The sequence below is a fragment of the Alexandromys fortis genome, unplaced genomic scaffold (assembly GCF_014885135.2).
Source record: "Alexandromys fortis isolate MF-2015 unplaced genomic scaffold, M_Fortis_MF-2015_v1.1 scaffold_51, whole genome shotgun sequence".
In the NCBI taxonomy this organism is placed as follows: domain Eukaryota; kingdom Metazoa; phylum Chordata; class Mammalia; order Rodentia; family Cricetidae; genus Alexandromys; species Alexandromys fortis.
In genome coordinates this window covers 5,158,491-5,178,085 of record NW_026067925.1, presented here as the reverse complement: position 1 = coordinate 5,178,085, position 19,595 = coordinate 5,158,491, and the positions used below count along the sequence as shown (strand labels likewise).

At 40.0% G+C, this 19,595-nt stretch overlaps 2 protein-coding genes across 6 annotated transcripts in view; one reads left to right on the top strand and one right to left on the bottom strand.

The window, feature by feature from the left end:
• Positions 1-3,168: 3,168 nt before the first annotated feature.
• LOC126502128 (splicing factor, proline- and glutamine-rich-like) lies at positions 3,169-7,993 on the bottom strand (the record flags this gene model as incomplete). The annotated part of the gene is made up of 2 exons (XM_050142955.1): positions 3,169-3,625; positions 7,196-7,993. A coding segment is annotated over one exon (741 nt), but the record flags the coding sequence as incomplete, so codon positions are not given.
• Positions 7,882-19,595, top strand: part of Akt3 (AKT serine/threonine kinase 3) — a 226,339-nt gene continuing 214,625 nt past the window's right edge. For 3 of the 5 annotated variants that reach the window (XM_050142952.1, XM_050142949.1, XM_050142953.1), the window contains exons 1-2: positions 7,882-8,132; positions 17,616-17,785. In XM_050142952.1, coding sequence (XP_049998909.1) covers positions 17,740-17,785 — 46 coding nt within the window. In that variant the 5' untranslated portion in view covers positions 7,882-8,132; positions 17,616-17,739. Of the gene's footprint in view, positions 8,133-8,703; positions 8,805-17,615; positions 17,786-19,595 lie in introns of those variants that run through there. The other 2 variants (XM_050142951.1, XM_050142954.1) reach the window with 2 other exon arrangements.

Here is a 19,595-nt window from a genome sequence, read left to right as displayed (position 1 = left end):
ATGCAAAGATGGCAAACACAGGACCGTCTCGGTGAGGGCTGCTTAGTCTCTACTCAGACTGACTTTGGAATGGAGGAGGCATACGAGGTGGAGAAGCAAAGAAATAGAATCTGTCTGCTTTCCTTTCTATGGCTATTAGCCTAAAGATGGCTCAAATTCAGTGTTTAAATTTAAATCAAATTACTAATTGAGTGTTTGCAACTTAAACTGGCCATAGTTTTGTCTAGAAACGGAAAATTTTGCAACTAGATTCCTTCCATCATAAGCAAACTTTTCCAAAACATTTCTTATCCTTCTACAGTGTCAGAATTTATTAACTAACAATACATTTGAAAGTCACCCCAGTTTCAACGGCTTTTCTTCACTGATACTCCTGGTTTGTTTGATAGTCATGGCCACGGCACTTGCAGTTTTACAACCCATTCCATTCCTAAAGTCTATGCCGACCAGAACACACTTCACAGGTGGCACAAAGGCCGGGAAAGGGTTAAGAGTGTCCACAAGATTTAAATAGACTTTACCCTTGAACAAAAGTGGAGAGCTGATGCAAATGTCTGGTCACTTCACAAACATCAGATCTATCTAGGGCAGAGCTTTCTAGGCAGGTCAGGCTTGCCTGCAGTTTCCAAATGAACAGTGTAAAGCAGTGGACTGGACTAAGCTAAAGCCAGGGACAGAATCATAAGTTCATTGACTGGAGATCTTGTAATATGCCTACTGGGAGGTTTGGCAAAATGGCATGTAGCTGTGTGATATGATGCCACATTCTTAGGTATTTTATATTTTACACAAGGAGCTTTTATTGTTCACTGCTCTGGTATATTTGATACATTCACAAGAATGGTGTTTCTGAGCTGGGCGGTGGTGGCGCACGCCTTTAGTCCCAGCACTCGGGAGGCAGAGGCAGGCGGATCTCTGTGAGTTCGAGACCAGCCTGGTCTACAAGAGCTAGTTCCAGGACAGGCTCCAAAGCCGCAGAGAAACCCTGTCTCGAAAACCCCAAAAAAGAATGGTGTTTCTGATACAGTTTGATAACTCCATGTGTTGTTGATTTAATTGGAAGTATAAGTGGTATTTTCTAATTAACATAAGTTATGAATTTGTGCCTTATGATTATGCTGTGCAGCTGATGGCTGTTCTTTGTAAAGTTTTGTGTGCCCAACATCTTGGGGCATTACTTGCTCACACATGTTACCAAGTCATTGTGTCTTAGTATATGTATCTAAGTCAGGTGAAATTGCTGTTTTATAATTTATGACAAGGCATAAGCCTGATAGCTGATGTGCTATACAGCATGGGGTACCCCAGGACAGAGCACAGCCCACCTCCATAACTCTTACTAAAAAGAATTAGTATTTATTTAATTAGTGTAGAATAAACAATTGAAAAATAAATATATGAACAGAGTTGGGTGTACTTTTTAATTAATAGAGGAAACTTTTTACATGAGTGCGGGGACTTTCAGAAACAAGACTGTATTTGCCTGAGAGAGTTGAAGAGAGATTTTTAGCAACCACCCAAGAGAAGGCTGGAAGTTTACCACTATTATTTCTCTGCTAGTTTTTGCATAGTTCAATCAACACAGAGCAGACTCTATAAAACCTGGAGATGTCCATCACTCAAGGAGGATGACATCATGGACTAAAGCAAGGCTCTGGGATGGCACTATGTATATATTTATTATACACCAAGATTCCACTGCATTACCAGAAATAATTACTATGTGTGCTTGTTGCTTTGGAATTAGAACATGAATTCTAGCTGGAAGCTCCATAAGCCATTAAATAATTGTGGCTACTAACTTTCTGTGACCCAAGTGTCTTGAAAGAGAAATACCTAGAGATTGCTTAAGTTGGTAGCAGATTTATCTAAAAGACTGAAAGTATGGATAAAAATTTTATTTGTACTCTAATATCATACCACAAAAAAATCTGGAAAGAGGGAACTTCCCACAGAGGTTTAAGTGAGAGAATCTGTCTTCAGGATTGCTCATGTAGGCACTTGCTTATGCTTTATTGTTGTAGGGGGCCACTTGTTTGTTCCGTCCACTTAGCCCCCAAATAATCACACAGAAACCATATTATTTAAATCAACGCTTGGCCCATTAGCCCTAGCTTTTTATTGGTTAACTCTTACATCTTAATTTAACCCATCTCCATTAATCTGTGTATCGCCACATGGTTGTGGCTTACCAGCAAGGTTTGGTGTCTGTCTCTGGCAGCAGCTCCATGGCTTCTCTCTGACTTTGCTTCCTTTCTCCCAGCATTCAGTTTAGTTTCCCGGACCTAGCTCTGCTATAGGCTCAAAGGAGTTTTATTCATTAATGGTAATCACAGCATACAGACGGAAATCCCACATCCCTTTATGATTAGAGGAAAGGATAAAAAGAGCTCACACTGGTAACTATTACAACAGTTTTCTACTGACTCACACCCAGTTCATGCTGCTGCAGCAAAGTCTCACAGACTGGGTGGTTTAACCAACAGAACTTTATTTCTCACAGTTTGGAAGGCTGTGAATCTAAAATCGAACTCACAGCTCATGTAGTGTCTGGTAGGGGCTTGCAGTTTGCAATCTTCTTGTTAGAGAGGACACAAGCTCTAATGTCTCTTGTTCATTCAGTGTTTGATTTGGTTTAGCATTTTTGAGACAGTATCTTTATATAATCTGGCTAGCATTGATTGGTGATCTTTCCACTTCAGCCTCCTGAGTGCTGGGACTAACAGTATGTACCACTATGTTGAGTGTGGTGGGTCTTCTTAAGAGGATATTAATCCCATTCGGAAGGAGGCTTCACTCATGAACTTATTACCCCCCCCAAAGGCATCATATAATCGACAAATTATGGTAAGAATTTTAACATACAAATATGTTTGGGGAGGGCAAAAATTTCAGTCTATTACATATTACTTATGATTCCATGTTAATCACTTTTCTTGTTGTTGTGACCAAATACATAACTCTTCTTGAATATTATGTTAACTACGCAAAGATGTATTACATTTGTTTATGCTGTGGAACATTACTTTAACTATGGGAAGGTGTTTTACCTTTGTTTGTACTGCATTTAATTATGTAAAGATGTGTTCCATTTGTTTCACCTTGCCTGCCTAAGGCACCTAATTGGTCTAACAAAAAGCTGAGTGGCCAATAGCTAGGCAGGAGAGGGTTAGGCAGAGCTGGCAGGCAGGGAGAATAAGTAGAAGGAGAAATCTAGGCTTAAGAAAGAATGAAGAGAATGAGGGAAAAAGAGAGGGACAGGCCTGGCGTCAGAAGCCAGTCAGCTGCCAGCCAGCCAGAGACTGGAGGAGCAGGAAAGTAAGATCTACAGAAAGGAAGGACTGAAGGAAGGTAGGTAAATAGCTCTGAGACAAAACCTAGATGAAGAGAAATAGGTTAAGTTATAAAAGCTAGCAAGAAATGAGGCTAAGACTGAGAATTCATAGCTAATAAGTCTCTGTGTCATGATTTGGGAGCTGGTTGGTGGCCCAAAAGAACAAACCTTGTACACCCAGGAGAAGCATCTTGAAGAAGAAAGGTATTTTGACTCACAGTTTGAGGGTACAGTCATCAAAGTGGACACATCATGATGGCAGCAGCTTGAGGCAGATGGTGGGAATGTATTCTGTCAGGAAGCAGAGGAAGATGAATGTTGGTGTTGTGCTTGCTTTGTCCTTTTTATTCAGGCTAGGACCATAGCACATGGAATGTGCAGACCAATTAAACAGAGATCTTTCAAAAGCACAAATGCATGAAACATGTTCAACAGCCTTAGCCACCAGGTAAATGTAATTAGGTCCATTCCACCTGCGTCAGAATGGCTGTCATCATGCAAGCAAGGGCTGGAGGGAAGGCTCAGTGGGTAAGAAAGAACATCTGCTTGGTAAGTATGAGAACGCGAGTCCATATCCCCAGCTGCTTACTGTGGTCGTGTGTGTTTCTTACTCCAGCACAGGATGGGGTGAAGACATGGTGATTGCTGGGAGCAAATTCGGTGAGAGCCCGTCTCAAGGGAATATGGAGCATGTACACTGCCTCTTTCAAAGAAATCAAACAACTACCAATGCTGGACAGGATGAAGAGGGGAGGTATACACAGAAAACAGTATGGCAGTTCAAAAAAAAAAAAAACCCTAAAAATACAACTACTGTGTGATCCAGCCTCATGACTCCTGATCGTATATCATAGAAATGCCTAAATCCATCTGTTTTTATTGCGCCATTGTTCACAATAGCCAAGACGTGGGATGTCCCTAGTGTTCCATTAGTGAATGAACAGATAAAAACAATGTGGTATATATACATAATGGAGTTTTATTCGGCTATAAAGAACAAACATTTCATTTGCAGGAAAATGGGTATAACCAGAAGGCATTGTGTTGAGGGAAATAAGTGAGACTCACAAAGATAAATGCTTTCTCTCATATATAGAAACTAGATGCAAATATATATTTTAATATTGAAAGTAAAAGGAGACTCTTAGGTAAGGAGGTAGAACAGAGCAGGTAATGGGGGGAAAGACCATGAACAAAGTACCTGATATCTGTGTATGAAGACATCATGAACAAATTACCTGATATCTGTGTATGAAGATATAATGAACAAAGTACCTGATATCTGTGTATGAAGATATAATGAACAAAGTACCTGATATCTGTGTATGAAGATATCATGAACAAAGTACCTGATATCTGTGTATGAAGATATAATGAACAAAGCACCCGATATCTGTGTATGAAGATATAATGAAACCCACTGTTTGGTATGTTCACTAAAAGAACCCCTCAAACAATTCTGCGATGGTGAGTTTACAGTAACTGGTTCACTGCTGAATGGAATAGCAGCAGAGAGCAAAGCTCACAGTGAAACAGCCTTGTTAAACAAAATGCCATGTCAAGTCGGGCGGAAGTGCTGTATTTCTTTAATCCCAGCACTTGGGAGGCAGAGGCAGGCAGATGCTTGAGTTTGAGGCCAGCCCGGTTTACAGAGAAAAGTTCCAGAACAGCCAGAGTGGTTACACAGAGAGACATCGTTTCCAAAAAACAAAAAATAAAAAGGCAGAAGAGAGGGGAGAAGAAAGAGGGGGAGAGAGCAGGTTTACATGAGCAAGTGCAAGCATACAGTTCAGAGGTAGAGGGCTTGTCTAACTGTACAAGGCTCAGGTTCTGTACAACACTCAGGATCAACCTCCCCCCCTCTGCCAAGTACAGTTGATGATCTGTGGGGTAAGAGTTTGCCATTATTTGTAGCACTGCTATTATAAGGACTATTTTGTTTTAAAAATATTTATTATTTTGTGTCTGTGGAACTGGAGTTATAGGCATCGTGAGCGGCTTGACGTGGGTGTGGAAGAGTAGGGAAATGCTCTCAACCATGAAGCTATCTCTCCATCCCCAAAGGGAATATTTTCTTAAACGAAAAAAAAAAGCGTCTTAGGCTGTTATAAAATAAAAATCTGACCCATTTTTGTTTTATACACATAAAACTCGAAACCCCATCGTTTGGCCAACAGCTAACGTCAGAGGTCTGATAATGCTGGAAATGTGTATTTTGGACAACCTGAACAGAATTAGGACTTACTCATTTGTACCCATGACTTTCAGGAGCTATGGGAAAAGGAGAAAGCCCATGACTCCTGCTTTATAGGTCTTTCCCCAGTCACCACAATTGTTTTAGATAACCTGTACCAGCCTTTGAAAGCAGTATTCCAGGCAAGACCAACCTTGTGAACTGTTTTGTGGTGCTGGGTATTGAACCTGGGACCTAGCACCTTAATCAATTATTTATAACTGAGCTACATCACCAACTCAGTGATTCTTAAGGGGTACTTTCAGGCTAGATGGTACTGGTCAGCATCTATGTCTTAAAAGAAAGGACAACTGTCCTGTAAGTCTTGTTACAAAGTAGCATAGAACAAGTATTGAATTATAAGTAAATCTATGTTTAAGTCTGTGAATTATTCAGAATTTGGCAAGACAGCATTCCTCTGTGCAGCCCAAACAGGCCAGCCTGTGGCTGGTGGAACTGAACGCTGTGTTGAGTAGTACAGATACAATCCTTCATTTCCACACCCCCTAGGAGACAACGTCTTTTTTTTTTTTTTTTTTTTTTTTTTTTTGTTAGCAGTATCAGGCCCAATGAAGGATTTCTCAAATGGTCTTTCCATACTTCCCTGGGATGTTTACCATGGGAAGAGTGGTCGGAAGTAGTAGCAGGAAGAGGAAAAGGCAGCACAGCTCCAGTGGCAACAAGCCATGGCAAGTAGCGGCAGCAGCCAAACAGTCAAGACCAGCATAAGCGGTTGTGGGTGGTGAGAAACAGGTGCTGAGAGGGCGGTCACGGCAGTTATGGACCGTGGAAGTCCAGAGACTGCAGGTCTGTCACTAGGGACCAACACCAACAACTCAAAGGCCGTACTCCTCCTAGCTGATGCTCACTACTGTTGAGAGAGCCAACTGTTGAGCCTCAAGAGTTCTGGGCTATTGGAAACCAAAGCCAGAGCAGTAAGTCTTCATATACGTTCTTATAGCTATTTGGTTCTGCTTCTTAACATTCAGAAACACAAACTACAGTTCTCTGGCTAGAGCTATAAACATCTGAAACCTGCCAGCCCAATCCAGCCTTTGCAACTCGAGGATCCAAGTCTTCCATTAGAAGACATACACCACTACCAGTGACTTTGGACTTGATGGGGACCCAGCTAGCTCACTGGTAACTGTGCAGCACGTGAAGACATGATGCACTGTATAGACACGGGGGTGTAGTGCAAAACATCAGAGCTAGAGAAGAGGGACTGGCGACAGAAATGTATGCAGGAAGAAGCCCAAGGTACCAAACACATTCTTACAATGGGAGAGACTAACGGGTTCTTCCAAAAGACTAGACCCACTAGGATTAATATCGGTTCGCGAGGTGTTTCCAGAAGTGCTGGAACGGTATCAGGAAAAGTAAACTTTTATGACTTCCAGGAGTGGGTGCTACGTAGTAAAATACGGTCATTTTCTAAAAACCAGTCTCCACTGTACTAAGTCTCCTCAGCCATGAACTTCAAAAGAAACGTCTTCGTAATGCCCCAAAGTCAAAAACCCCACACAAGGAGGTGATTGAGGGGCTCGGGGTGTCACTGCCACCTCCAGCCCACTGGTGGCGGCTGGCTCTCGGACTGGACGGTCACGTCTCCCGGGATGGTCAGATACCTGGTTTGCACCGATCCCGAGTCCGCCTCGCCCAGGTGCAGGTGAGAACGACTCACCTCACCCCGGGCCCGCACTCCCCGCGGCGTCCCAGCGCGGTGGGTGTCCTGGGCCTCGGGCGCCCCGTCGAGGGCCACCCTGCCCGGGGGAAACCCAGAACTTCCCGGCGGCGGGAACAGCGGCCCCGCAGCGCGGGCTGCTAGGGGAGGTGTTCTCGCGAGAGGAAGCCGAGGGGCGCGGGTCGCCGCGGGTCTGAGGGGCGCGGGGCAGCCTGGGGACGGGCGCCCGGTTGGGGCGCGGAGCTGAGGCGGCGAGCAGGGGCCGGGGCGCGGGGAAGCCGCTCCCGCCAGTCGCGGAGAGCCAGCCCCTGACGTCAGGAGTTTTCCTCAAAGTCAACAACAAGCCCCGCGGCGGCGGCGGCAAGAAGCTCCGGCGGCAGCCCCTGGTGGGAGGAAGGAGGGGGCGGGGAGGCGGCTGCCGGGTCCCCGAGGCGAGGCCGCTGTCCGGGGTCTCCGGCCTTGTACGCTCGGCCCCGCGGCCGGGCAGCTGGACCCGGCCCCCCGCCCGAGCGGTGTTTTCTGGTGATGAATTGAATTTGTAGCCGATATCCGATTCCCAAGTAGAGTCTCCGCCTCCTCCTCCTCCCCGCGCCGCCGCCCGCCCTCCTCCTCCCTCCTCCCGTTGCCGCCGCCGCCCGCTCCAGCGCCGCGGCCCGCCCGCTCGGCCGGCTCCCTCCCTCCCTCCCCTGCAGCCTTCGTCTCCCCTCCCGCCGGCAGCACCGGGCTCCAGGGGGCCAGAGGCTCAGCGGGGTGGGGGGGAGGACAGGAGGGGAGGAGGAGGGAGGGGGACCCCCGAGTCGCCCCCTCTCCTCCCCCGCCCCCCCGCTCCATCCTCCGCCACCGCCCGAGCAGCTGCGGGGCTGCCGCCGCCGCCTTTGCAGGTAACAGCCGCCGCCCCCAGCTCTCGCCCCCCTCCCCGCCTCGTCGAACTCCCCGAGGGCTCCGCGGCTCCCTCCCTGCCTCCCTCGGGAGGGGGCGGCGGCGACGCGGGTGGGTGAGGCGGGGGCGTCTGGGTGTCACCGCGGCCGCCGGGGGCGTGGGTGGGGGACCGGCTTTCCCCCTCCCTCCGGAGGCTTTGGGGCTATGGGTGTGGAGGTGGAGGCCGGGGGATGCCCCGCGTGGGTGACACCGACACCCCCTCGCTTGGGGGGGGGCGGGAGAACGGTGGTTGTACGGGCGGCCGGGGAGGGGGTGTTCCCGGCCTAGCGGTACTGTGTGCTGCGTGTTTGGGTCGTCCGGCCCGGCGCCCTAGGGCTCTGCTTCGCTCGAGCCCGGCCTCTTCACCCGTAACTCGCCCGGCCGCGCGGCAAGGGGAGGGGGCGGCGAGCCGGGACGGGGGGCGGCGGCGAGGTTACGTAACGCCAGCAGCCGGTGGCGAGTCGGTGTTTGGGTTGGGGGGAGGGGCCGTCTGCGCATGTGGCGGGAGTGCGGGCGAGGACGCACCGGCGTCCCCGGGGTCTCCTTCCTTCTCCTGCTACCCACCCCACCTCGCCGCACCCCGCCGGCGCCCGGGAGAGGACGGTGCTGATGGGGTGCGGGTGTGCGTGTGCGAGGTGGGTAACGTGCAAGTCTGTGTTTTTAATAGTAGTGGGGTTTTGATCCGCTAGGGAGTTGTGTGCTAAGAATAGAAATGTGCGGAAGATGCTGGGTTTGGCTGATCCACTGATGCTGTCGCTGGCGGCGGCGGCGACGGCGGCGGCGGCTCAGGCTGCAAGTAAACAAACCAGCTTCTTCCTTGTCCACCTCCTCCACCTCCTGCGCATCGGTCTGCATCAGCCATGATGCTGGTGAGGCCCTTTAGAAGCCCCAAGTTGGAGCTTAGGCTGGTGACAATGATAGCCCTGGTGCCGAGGCGGGGTCGCCCCTTGTGTGGGATTTCCTGGGAATCTACACTTAGGTTAGAGATAACTGACTTACTTTAGGGCCAGGTTTTTACAGTAGTGGTGTTTACTGTTATCTTTAGAAAGCAGGAAAAAAAAAGCTTACCCATAAGTTAAAGCTTGGATTCTTTCATATCTCCATCAAAAGATGTTATGAAAATAAAACTCATTTCACCAGTGTGATTTTGGTTTAAAAACATTGATGGATTGTAATTGATAAGTTTACAGGTAGAAATTCAACAATAAAACCTGTGAATCTGTATCGATTAATTTCTGTTATTGATAGAGTCATCACACGTTTGGTGTGTCCTGGAAGGGATACAGCACAAGGACTTCATATGACATTTGTCATTGACAGTTGTCTCAGATCATCAGTTTAGACATGTGTTCCGTAGTTGGTAAAGCACGGTCATATTTTTTAGTAGAAATATAAATTTCTAAACAGCCACTTCATTTGCTTATGGTAGGTACTCCTGTTAAGTTATATATTCACTTAGGAAAAAGTTGAAAAAGCCAAAGGTGGAAGCGTCCAATAAATATGGTTCAGGGCATGAAGATGGGTCTGAATATTCCAGAAGACGGTTATTTAAAACATTTTTTAAAAAGTATCTTCATGAATTACTAGTTTTCCAGATTGTATGACCAGAAACTGCATTCAAGGTGCAGGTCAAGACTAGATTTTGTTCCTTTTGTCATTATGAAATCTTGATTCTATTTAATAACTTCCTGAAAAACAGAGCTGACCCTAGTATCTTGAGGTTCTAATTTTAAAGTGTCATTTGAATGTGACAAATTTGGATGAATGTAGATGTAGGGTTTTGTTTGTGTTTGTTTTGTATATTTGCAGTAGCATGTTAGTTTTTAAAAGTTATTACTACAAAAATTATGAAATTTGTTATTCATTTTCCCCTACAGTTAGGTTTTCTGTAATGATGAGTGAATAGTTTTCAACTTAAAATTATTTTTCTTTAACTTTAACATTGGTGGTTTTGCATTGTATATGAAAGAATACTTGAAAATCTTTGGATTTTTTATATTTGTAATTGTATTTATTGTGATTTTGGAATAGATGGGTTTCCCTGTGTAGCTTAGGCTTCTATAAAACTAACTCTGTAGCCTAGGCTGGCCTGCTAGGGATCCTCCTGCCCCAGCCTCCTGAGTGTTGGGATTATAGGTGTGTGCCAACAGTACAAGCTTGTATATGTAATTTTTCAGCTAAAACATTTTAAGGTTCAATTCACTGTATAAATAGTAAGATGAGGATTGTGCTTTGGAGGGGTAAGGTTTTAGCACTTCATTCAGAAGATACCATCATTAAAGTTTGTTTTATAGAACTGCATCTAAAGTCTTTTGATTAAAGTTCAGGGACAAAGCATGGTTTTCAGTGTAGGGGTTTAGGAATTTTAAACTCCAGGTTTTGATTTTAATGTGAAAATTTCTAAATGCTTAGGCTTCTTCATAAAGGGGAACTTGTCTCATACATTGTGTACAAGTTTAGCTTTTAATTAAACTTTGCATATTTTTATGAATAATACTTTCTATTATTCATAAAATAGAATAATTTCTAATTATACTATTATATACTAATAATACTTTACTTTGTAGTATCTATAAGTTCAAGACTTTATCCCTGGGATGAAAAGGTGATTCCTATTAATGTGTTAATTGGATCTGAGTCATAATTTAGTAAGATCTGGGCTTTATAATGATTAAGTTTATAGCATTAAAAAGAAGACCAATTTGGGATCGTTTTGAATTTCTACAATTAAATGCAAGACCTAAAATTACTTTATTTGGTTAATTTTATATTTGATTGCATTTTCAAGTTACCTTGAATTAATAACGCAACTATTTTTAATGGAAGGTTTGTGTTAATATTTAAACGTTGCTGTTGAGCGCCATATTTCAGCATCCTCTGCATTCTTAGTTTTGGTTTAATGCAGCATATTATTTTCTAAGGTAGACTACTATTAACAAATGTGTCATTAAAGTCTTTAATATCTGATAGGACTAGACTTAGTTTCCAGTTAATTCTAGCCCCCAACCCCTGAGCACTTGCCATGTGCCAGGTATTGCTATGTACTTTAATATTGTAATTCATCTAGTCTTCGGAACAATCTTGATGCACTTTTGAAAGTGAACTTTACATAAGAAACACTCCATACAGCATAAATATCATTTCATTTAAAATTTCCTATTCTGAAACACTTTGTACTCATTTTTAGAGTCCACAGTGACATTGCTAAATTATATATGTGTATATATATATATTATATTATGATCTATACTATAATAAGTTCCACAGGATCAAGTTAATATAGTTTTAAAAGCTGTATTGATTAAACTGCTAATATTTCTTTCATTTTAGTTGTTTTAAATAAATACCCCAACTGTTTACATAGTTTATTGTAGTATCTTTCATCAAATTTGAGGTATATTTACTTCTCCTAGGAAATCTTCAAATAGTTGGAGAATAGATTAATATGCCTTTTGGCTTATAAATGTGCTTTTAGTTCTTAAAAACTATTCAAATATACTTATTTAAAAATTATTGCCTTAATGTACTTTGTATTTATAAATGGGTAATTTTTCTTGTATTCTGAAAGGAAATTAAAAAGGTTTTCTAGAAGAAAACAAAAGATGTTTAGAGGAGAATTTATCTCTTCTATATTAAGAAAGTCCCTGACTATATCTGGATGTCTGGGAGTTTCGAACAGGAAGGTAGAATTTAGCCAATAATGGAGATTAGTCCAGATTTGGTTTGAGTTGAATGCCTGCCTCCTTGATGCTTTGTTTTAACTGTATATTAAATCTTGAGGATAGGAGCTGTACATAATCATGATTGTCATCTGCAATGCCACTTCTGTATGAAGTCAATTGTAGATCAGTTATGAAAAAGCTATCGAATATCTAATGCTACATTTCCTTTGTGGCTAAGGAAATTGAGACACAGAGAATTAAAGGGACATTATCAGTACCAGTCTGAGTGAAGCAGAGTTGAAAATAGTTAATAAAGTTTTTTGGTCTGTCTGTTGCTTTTTCTAAAGAAAACTTTGAGAAGAACTTTGCCAGGGATTCTAATCCTGGGGGGAAAATCTGCCAGTAATTCTTGACGTTTAGTGGACTAGAGATAGGTTTTATGTGTGTACATTAAGTACTTCCATTTTACAGTTGAGAGGTGCCTGAAGCAGATTTTAGAATTCTGTGTGTAAATTGAATTAAATGGCCAGTTGAGCCAGTGTTCTTTAGTAGCCCTAAGTTATCATAGGTGTCTTCATATACAGTTAAGCAACATTTTACGTTAGAAGTAAAAGGGGTTGTTTTAATAGCTTTTTTTTATTGGTTTATATGAAACAGAGGATAAACATATCAGTGTTTTAAGTCAGAATATTAGGTATATCACCTAGCACAAGCTTTTTAATAATGGACATGTTGAGATGTACATTGGTTGAGATTGTACATTGATGTAGAGAAAAAGAGGAAAATGCTTTTTTTTGTATGTATATTTTTGTTTATAGAGTTGGTTTTTAAGAATTAACAATTTGATAGACGGAGAAAGGGAAAATCCCTGTGAAATCTGCAAAAAAAAAAAAAAGAACTAACAATTTGAAAGATCTGACGGTTTGTCTAAAAGTTGCAGGTTTTAGAAAAAAATTACAGTGTTATTACTGTATTTTGAATAGAGTTTATAGGGTAACAACTCCAAGTAGGAACAGGTTACTCAAAATACAAGACAAATTGTTTTGAATTTCATTTCCACTTCAGTGTGTTTACTTTTCCTGCATATACTTTTGAAAGTTTGATATAGCCTTGTGTATTTGTCCTGGCATATACATTAATTTCTTCTCTTTTTGGGGGGGGGAATCAAAAGCAGGGTTTTGTTTATTGTACCAGCTTTCACAGCTTCTCCCTTTTAATGCTTTTATTTTGAGCCATGGTCTCACCAAGTGGCCCAGACTAACCTTGAACTTGCTATACTTACCAGACTAGCCTCAAACTTGTGATTCCCCTGCCCCAGCCTCCAGAGTAGCTGGAATTGCAGTCATGTGCTACATCCTGGCTTAGATTTTCTTACGATATACTTACTAAAATCTGAAACTACATAGAATCTAAAGTAGTTCTTCTTGCTCATTATTTATGTTTTAAAATATCAGTTGTTAAAATTAAATTCTTTTATTAATTCAGTTTGGCTATCATAAAGTCTATAAAATGATAGCATAGAACCTTACAGCCAAAGGTCAACTATAGTTTAAAGAAAGTTATTATGGATTTTAATTTAGAAATAAGCATGTATGAAGCCAGGTTTGACTGATCACATCTTTAATCCCAGCACTTGGGGTTTGAGTCAGGTTCAAGGACACTTCCTGATACTTAGTGAGCTCCAGGGTTGTCAGGCCTACAGGTCTCAGAGATTCCCCTTCTCCCCCCCCCCCAAAAAAAAAGAGGTAGCTGACATACAGGAAATTATTTACATATGAACTTTGCACTTACTTGTATGAAAGAGAATTACTGTGTCTTTTCACTTGTATGAAAGAATTACTGTGTGCTTTTCAATCTAAGTTTAGTTTTATGTTAGTTCATTTGTGATAGTTTTCTTGATACTTTTATTTTTTTCTTTGGTTTACTTTAAAACATTTTGTTAATTACATTTGACAGTTTATATTTTGTTATTTTTTATAAAGCAGATGAAACTGATGGAAGACCTTAATTGCAGGTGATTACTTTTATTGATTGTCCCTGTGTGTGGCAACTGTGGAAAATACTGTCATTATTGCTTTTGGACACACTTTTCTTAGGTTCATAATTAAGAATCAAATAGGGGTTACAAATGAAAGATCTTGGATAGCAAATATATAATAGGCTTGGGAAAGATTTAAGATGCTATTTTAGTTCTTGTCACCGAGTAGACAGTATATACATATATATTATAATTTATTGACTGAATAAGTATTGGTATAGTTCACATTTTTTGAGTGAATGACATTCTAAAGCATGTTTGATATTACTGCTTTAAATTGCATGATTGGTTGCTGAAGTCTTGAAAATTATTTAAAGCATCAATAAGAAAATCTTCCAATAATGAATAATTTTGGGTACATTAAGGTTTCTTTTATTTTGAGTTGAAAATTGATGATCTTAACACAAAGTGACTTAAAATGTCAAGAAAAAATAGGGTAGTTTTAATGTAGTCTAGTCCTTGCACTTTATGGAAGGCCATAGGAAACATGACTTAACATAGAGGAATTTTGATTACATATAACTGCTTCCCTAATGTTTAAACTTAGTTTTGTCTTAAAAATGGCAACTTGCCATTTTCACTGTTGACTTACTAAACTTGTTTGCATAGCTTATTCTTTATTATCTAAAGCTGTTACATCTTTGTTCATTCATCTACTTATTCACTAATTCTGTATTTGTTGAATAAGTGCCAGGCACAGTCAAATTGCTTTAATAATTTATATTGTGATTCAGTAGAATTAAAGATGGGAAAGGTTTTGTATATTATAAAATGATATTCAGATGAAGTTATTATATTCTCTAATAGTGAATCATGAATGAAAATAACTTTACTATTGAATTCACTATGAGTTTTGTGTGTAACTTTTTATAAGAATGCTAAAAATTAGATTATCTAGCACTAAAATATTTAATTCAATAAACTTAAAAATAAACCAAATTTTATGTTAACTCACTGGAGAGAGTCTGCAGAGAGCATATTTCTACAAAAGTTACTATGGGAGGAGGGTCAAGTTTGCTTTACCATTGGAAACAGGTGGCAGAACTTTAGCTCATCTTGTGGACTAGTGTTTATGGAAATGTGGGTGACTTAACGGGAGACTAGATGACTGGAACAGGAGCATTGCCACTTAGGAAATCAAACCAGAGAATATGTTTATTGTTTAGGAGCCAATAGCATTGCTTTTACATATTAAAGACAGCTTTTCCTGCTAATCTAATGATTACATTTTAAAAATTATCTTTAATGATGATACCATTTTAGCTTTTAGATACAAGAACAGGTTTTAAAACTAAAAGTTGTGGTTATAGGTAAAATTTGATAACTTGTTTCAAATGCGATGGAATAAGACCACCTCTAACAGTTAGGTGCAGTGGCCCTAATAAAGTTTGTAAAAGTTGCTGCTTTAATTTAATGCACATTTTAAAAGCTTTTTAAAAAACATATATTCATTGATTGTTCCCTCCCTTCCTCCCTCCTCCCTCCCTTCTTTCCTCCCTTTCCCTTCCATGCCTCTCCCTCTCTATCTCTTTTTTTTATTTTTTTTTCTCTCTCTCTGTCCAAGAAATTAGTTTTCAGAAACAGGTCCATTGTAAAATAAGATTAATTGATTTGATTGATCTCGTTGAATTTCAGGAAGACTTCCATCCTCAGTGTTCTTTGTAAGGGTATTCCAACACATCTTACTTTAATTGGAAGTATCTCTTGGATATATTGTTTTTGATATTATCCTAATATTTATTCTACTTTTACTCCCAAGAATGATATAAATTCTCTTTTGTCCAGATTGTATAGTTTTATAATGAGAAAAATAAACAATCTTACTAGAAATTGAGCTCATTTGTCTAAATAGTACCAGTGAGAAGAGCTGAGTGCAGCTATGATGATGACATCATTTTGCACTAGTCTTTTCCAGTATTTAACTTAAAATTCTTTATACAATATACAGAGTTAACTCTTTGATTTAGCTATATAATATGCAGTTACTTGGGTTTTTCAGATATGATCCCAATCAAAATAAAATGATGTTTGAATGCTATACTTTAGGGTTTTTATTTTTTTGTTCTGTTTTTAATGTGAAGTGGGTATTGCTTTAAATAATGTGACTTTTCTCCTGGCAGTATTCATTGTGGGAATTGCTGGTGGTAAATTATATCTTATTTTAGAATATTTAATGTTAGTAGAGATGTGTCAGGAGGACAGAATTATAAAATTTCCCCAAAGTTACCTGAACAAACGATTTATTTTTTTCAAATCTTTTAGTTTAATGTTCTTTCAAACAATCATCATTTTGGGAAAGAGACCCAAATTGCAGCATCTGTCTTTATTCTGCAGCAATAGGTCCCCATGATTATGCTTTTGAGTAGTTCTGCCCTCTCTCCTATATATTGCACGTAACATATTTGTATAGCCCATGACAGGGTGGTTTTCTGTTGAGTCATGTAGCCTTTGTCAGATTGTTCAGAGAATGTTTAGTTTTAATCACTGATTGATAAAAAGTTAGGCTTTACATATAATATGTGTTGGAGGAAAACTTATAATTTAGTTCAGTACTAGCTGGGAATCTAACGTTGAATTTAATGTTGTGTACTATTTATGAAAACCCAACTTCATAGAGTAGTACAGTTACTCTAGATACCTGTTTTTGTTTTTTTTTTCTAGTTACCTAGAGTTCATGCCGTTTGTCCTTGGCCACCTAACACCAGCATATCTAGTCCATATTTTTGCAAATGAAGAAGCAATTTTTTCTTAGATTGGTAGGGATAATAATAAATAGTTCATTAAGTTTACTGCCATATATATATATATATATATATATATATATATATATATATATGAGCCTTTTTACTCCGAATTTATCATATAAAGACCCAGGGCATACATTTCTACTGTTTGTCTTAGAAAACACTTTATTTCTTTTTGAGCAATTCTGGTTTTTTTTATATTACAGATACTGTTGCATTGAAACCTGTCATATTTTTGAATTTGCAAATTTCCTAAAACATTTTATTTCATAAATTTGGCTCATCTTTCACATGTAGAGTTTTGAAATGAAGAGAGCAGACTTCAGAGTCAGGCATTCTGAATTCAGAACTTAGCTCTACAATTTACTACCTTGAAGTCTAGCAAGTTACCTTTTCTCTGTGAGTCCCAGTTTTTTCCATTCTGTGAAATTAATAGTGCCCTAATACAGTTGTGAAGATGATCAGATTATGATAGATGAACAGTTAGTTATTGTCATGTCTTTTCTACTTCATATTTCCTTTGTTTCACTTTCTTTATCTACCAAAAAATTACTACATGTTGTGTACTTAATGTAATCTACCTGAAGTATTTTTAGAGCAAGGCGGATTATATAAACATTAGTTTCGTGGCACATTGTATTTTACATAAAGTACTTTGACATAACTATCTGAAATTAGAGGGATTTGAGCCACTTAACTTTTATTCTTTGTCCCGTCATTCCAGTGTATGTTCTGAGCATGCTTTCTGTCTGTTTGTGTAGGTCTGACGTGGTTTGTCAGGACATTTTATCCACTCACTGTCATGTCACATTTGTCACAAGACCAGAGCAGTGTCGTCATTACAGAACTGTTCAGTAAATAAGCCCCTCATGTGTGAAGAGTTAGACTTTATGTGACGTCAGGTCAAATGAAGGCATTTACAAAGGCTTAGTTGTTTGTTATTGCTATGTGAGTTCAAGAATGGGGAAAAAAAAGAAATTCTTCTTCAATACTTCCTTCCAGGCTGAGTCATCACTAGAGAGTGGGAAGTGCAGCAGCAGCAGCAGCCACAGCAAAGAATCCAAATCCTAAAACTGATCCTGCAAAGCATCATTTCTCCAAGTTGGGGGCTCAGAGGGGAGCCATCATGAGCGATGTTACCATTGTGAAAGAAGGTTGGGTTCAGAAGAGGGGTAAGTTAAGTGCTGAACAGCGAGTGTGTCCTGAGAGCTGATCAAGTAAATGCTGATGTGCTGTCTAAGACAGAAATAATGATCAACATGTAGGCTAGGAATTTGCTTATTGGGAATTTCCTTCTAATTTTGATTTTTGTAGTTTGTAATTATGATACTAGATTTTATATGCACACATGTGAGTACTGTATTTTTCTGTGGTGTCTTCATATTCTACAGACTTTACAGAATTACTTAACATACAGAAAAGGACTCGTGTCTGTATAATATAAATACTTAGGTAAAAATACTCTATTGAGTCAATTTGTATGGTGGTAGAAAGGAAGGGAAAGCTTAGTCCATACACTGTTGAATTGTTGAACAGGTCCATAAATTAGGTAAGTTAAAGCTATGATGTAAAACTTCAAATGTGGAGAGTGATTTTCTTTGTGTGTTTTGTTTAATTTGGTATTTCTTGTTTATATTATCTACTTTTACTGTGTATTTCTTGTCCATTCTTTAGATAAATACAGCCGATGTAAAATTTAGTTTATAATCTGAGTGATCACCACCTTATATCATCTGTATGTTTATTAGAGATCTAGTCTTTAGGCTGGATGCTCAGCCACTTTACCTGTCTACCTGCATGACCAATCAAATAGGATGAGGGATGCTTTTGAGTCCTATATTTTTGTTAACTAAGGTACCTCTTAAACACTACTTTTCATATTCTTTGGAGATCTTTGGTTAATATCTATGCTAAAAAGCCATATGTATTATGGAATTTTTAAATAGGCCTCATTAAGTTGTATAGCATTTTAATGAGTTATGTTTAATATTTATGGTGATGCAGCAAACACTACAGTCTGCATACATGTCCATCACTCTATAAAAGTTTATTTCTGCCTCTTTTTGGTTCAGTGCTTCTCTTTCAACCTTGACAACCACCTCATGTGCTGTCTGTTACTATAATTATGCTTTTCTAAGATTTCAGTTCAATGGACTCTTGAAATCCACAGTCTTTTGTGTCTGGCTTCTTTCCTGTACATACTTGAGTGCTTTATCCATGTGATATATGTGAGAAGGAGGATTCTGAGGTGTGGAAATAAAGTTCTTCATTTATTTGTTTATGTCTAATTTTCTTTTTGAAACAGAATCTTACTTTATACCCAAGGTCATGTAGCTCAGGTAGTCATCCAATTTGATGACCTTCCTGCTAGGCATCTTGAGTACTGGGATTATAGGCATGTCACTCACTTCTGCCTTTATTCTTTTAATACTTGGTAGAAATTTGGACTGTCTCTGAATATTATGAATAAACTTTTTATGACCATTGAGTACATGCCTTCTTAAAATGTATTTCCATTTGTTTTGGGTAATAACCTAGGATAAGATTTTGGGCTATATGGGTAAGTGCCTGTTTAAATTTATAAAATTGTCAATTTGTTTTCCAAAGTGACTGACTGTAGTGATATTTTTTTTGTGTGTGTTTTAACAGATAAAGATCAGAGTGCAGAGCTAAGCCCCTAGAGGCCAGGGAGTGGTGGCTCACACCTTTAATTCCAGAATTTGGGAGGCAGAGTTAGATGGATCTCTTGTTAGTTCAAGGCTATCCTGGGCTACTCGAGATTGAATCTGTCTAAAAGAGAAGCAGAGCGCACACAAAGGTGATCCCAGCACTTGAGAGGTGGAGACTGGAGTGATCTGGCTGGACAGAGAGAGGAATAAAAAGCAGAAGGAGATAAGAGCTCAGTGCTATCGGAGGAGATAGTCTGAGGACAGGATTGCTTCTTTGGTCTGAACATTGGTAGCGATTAAAGGTCTCTCTAGT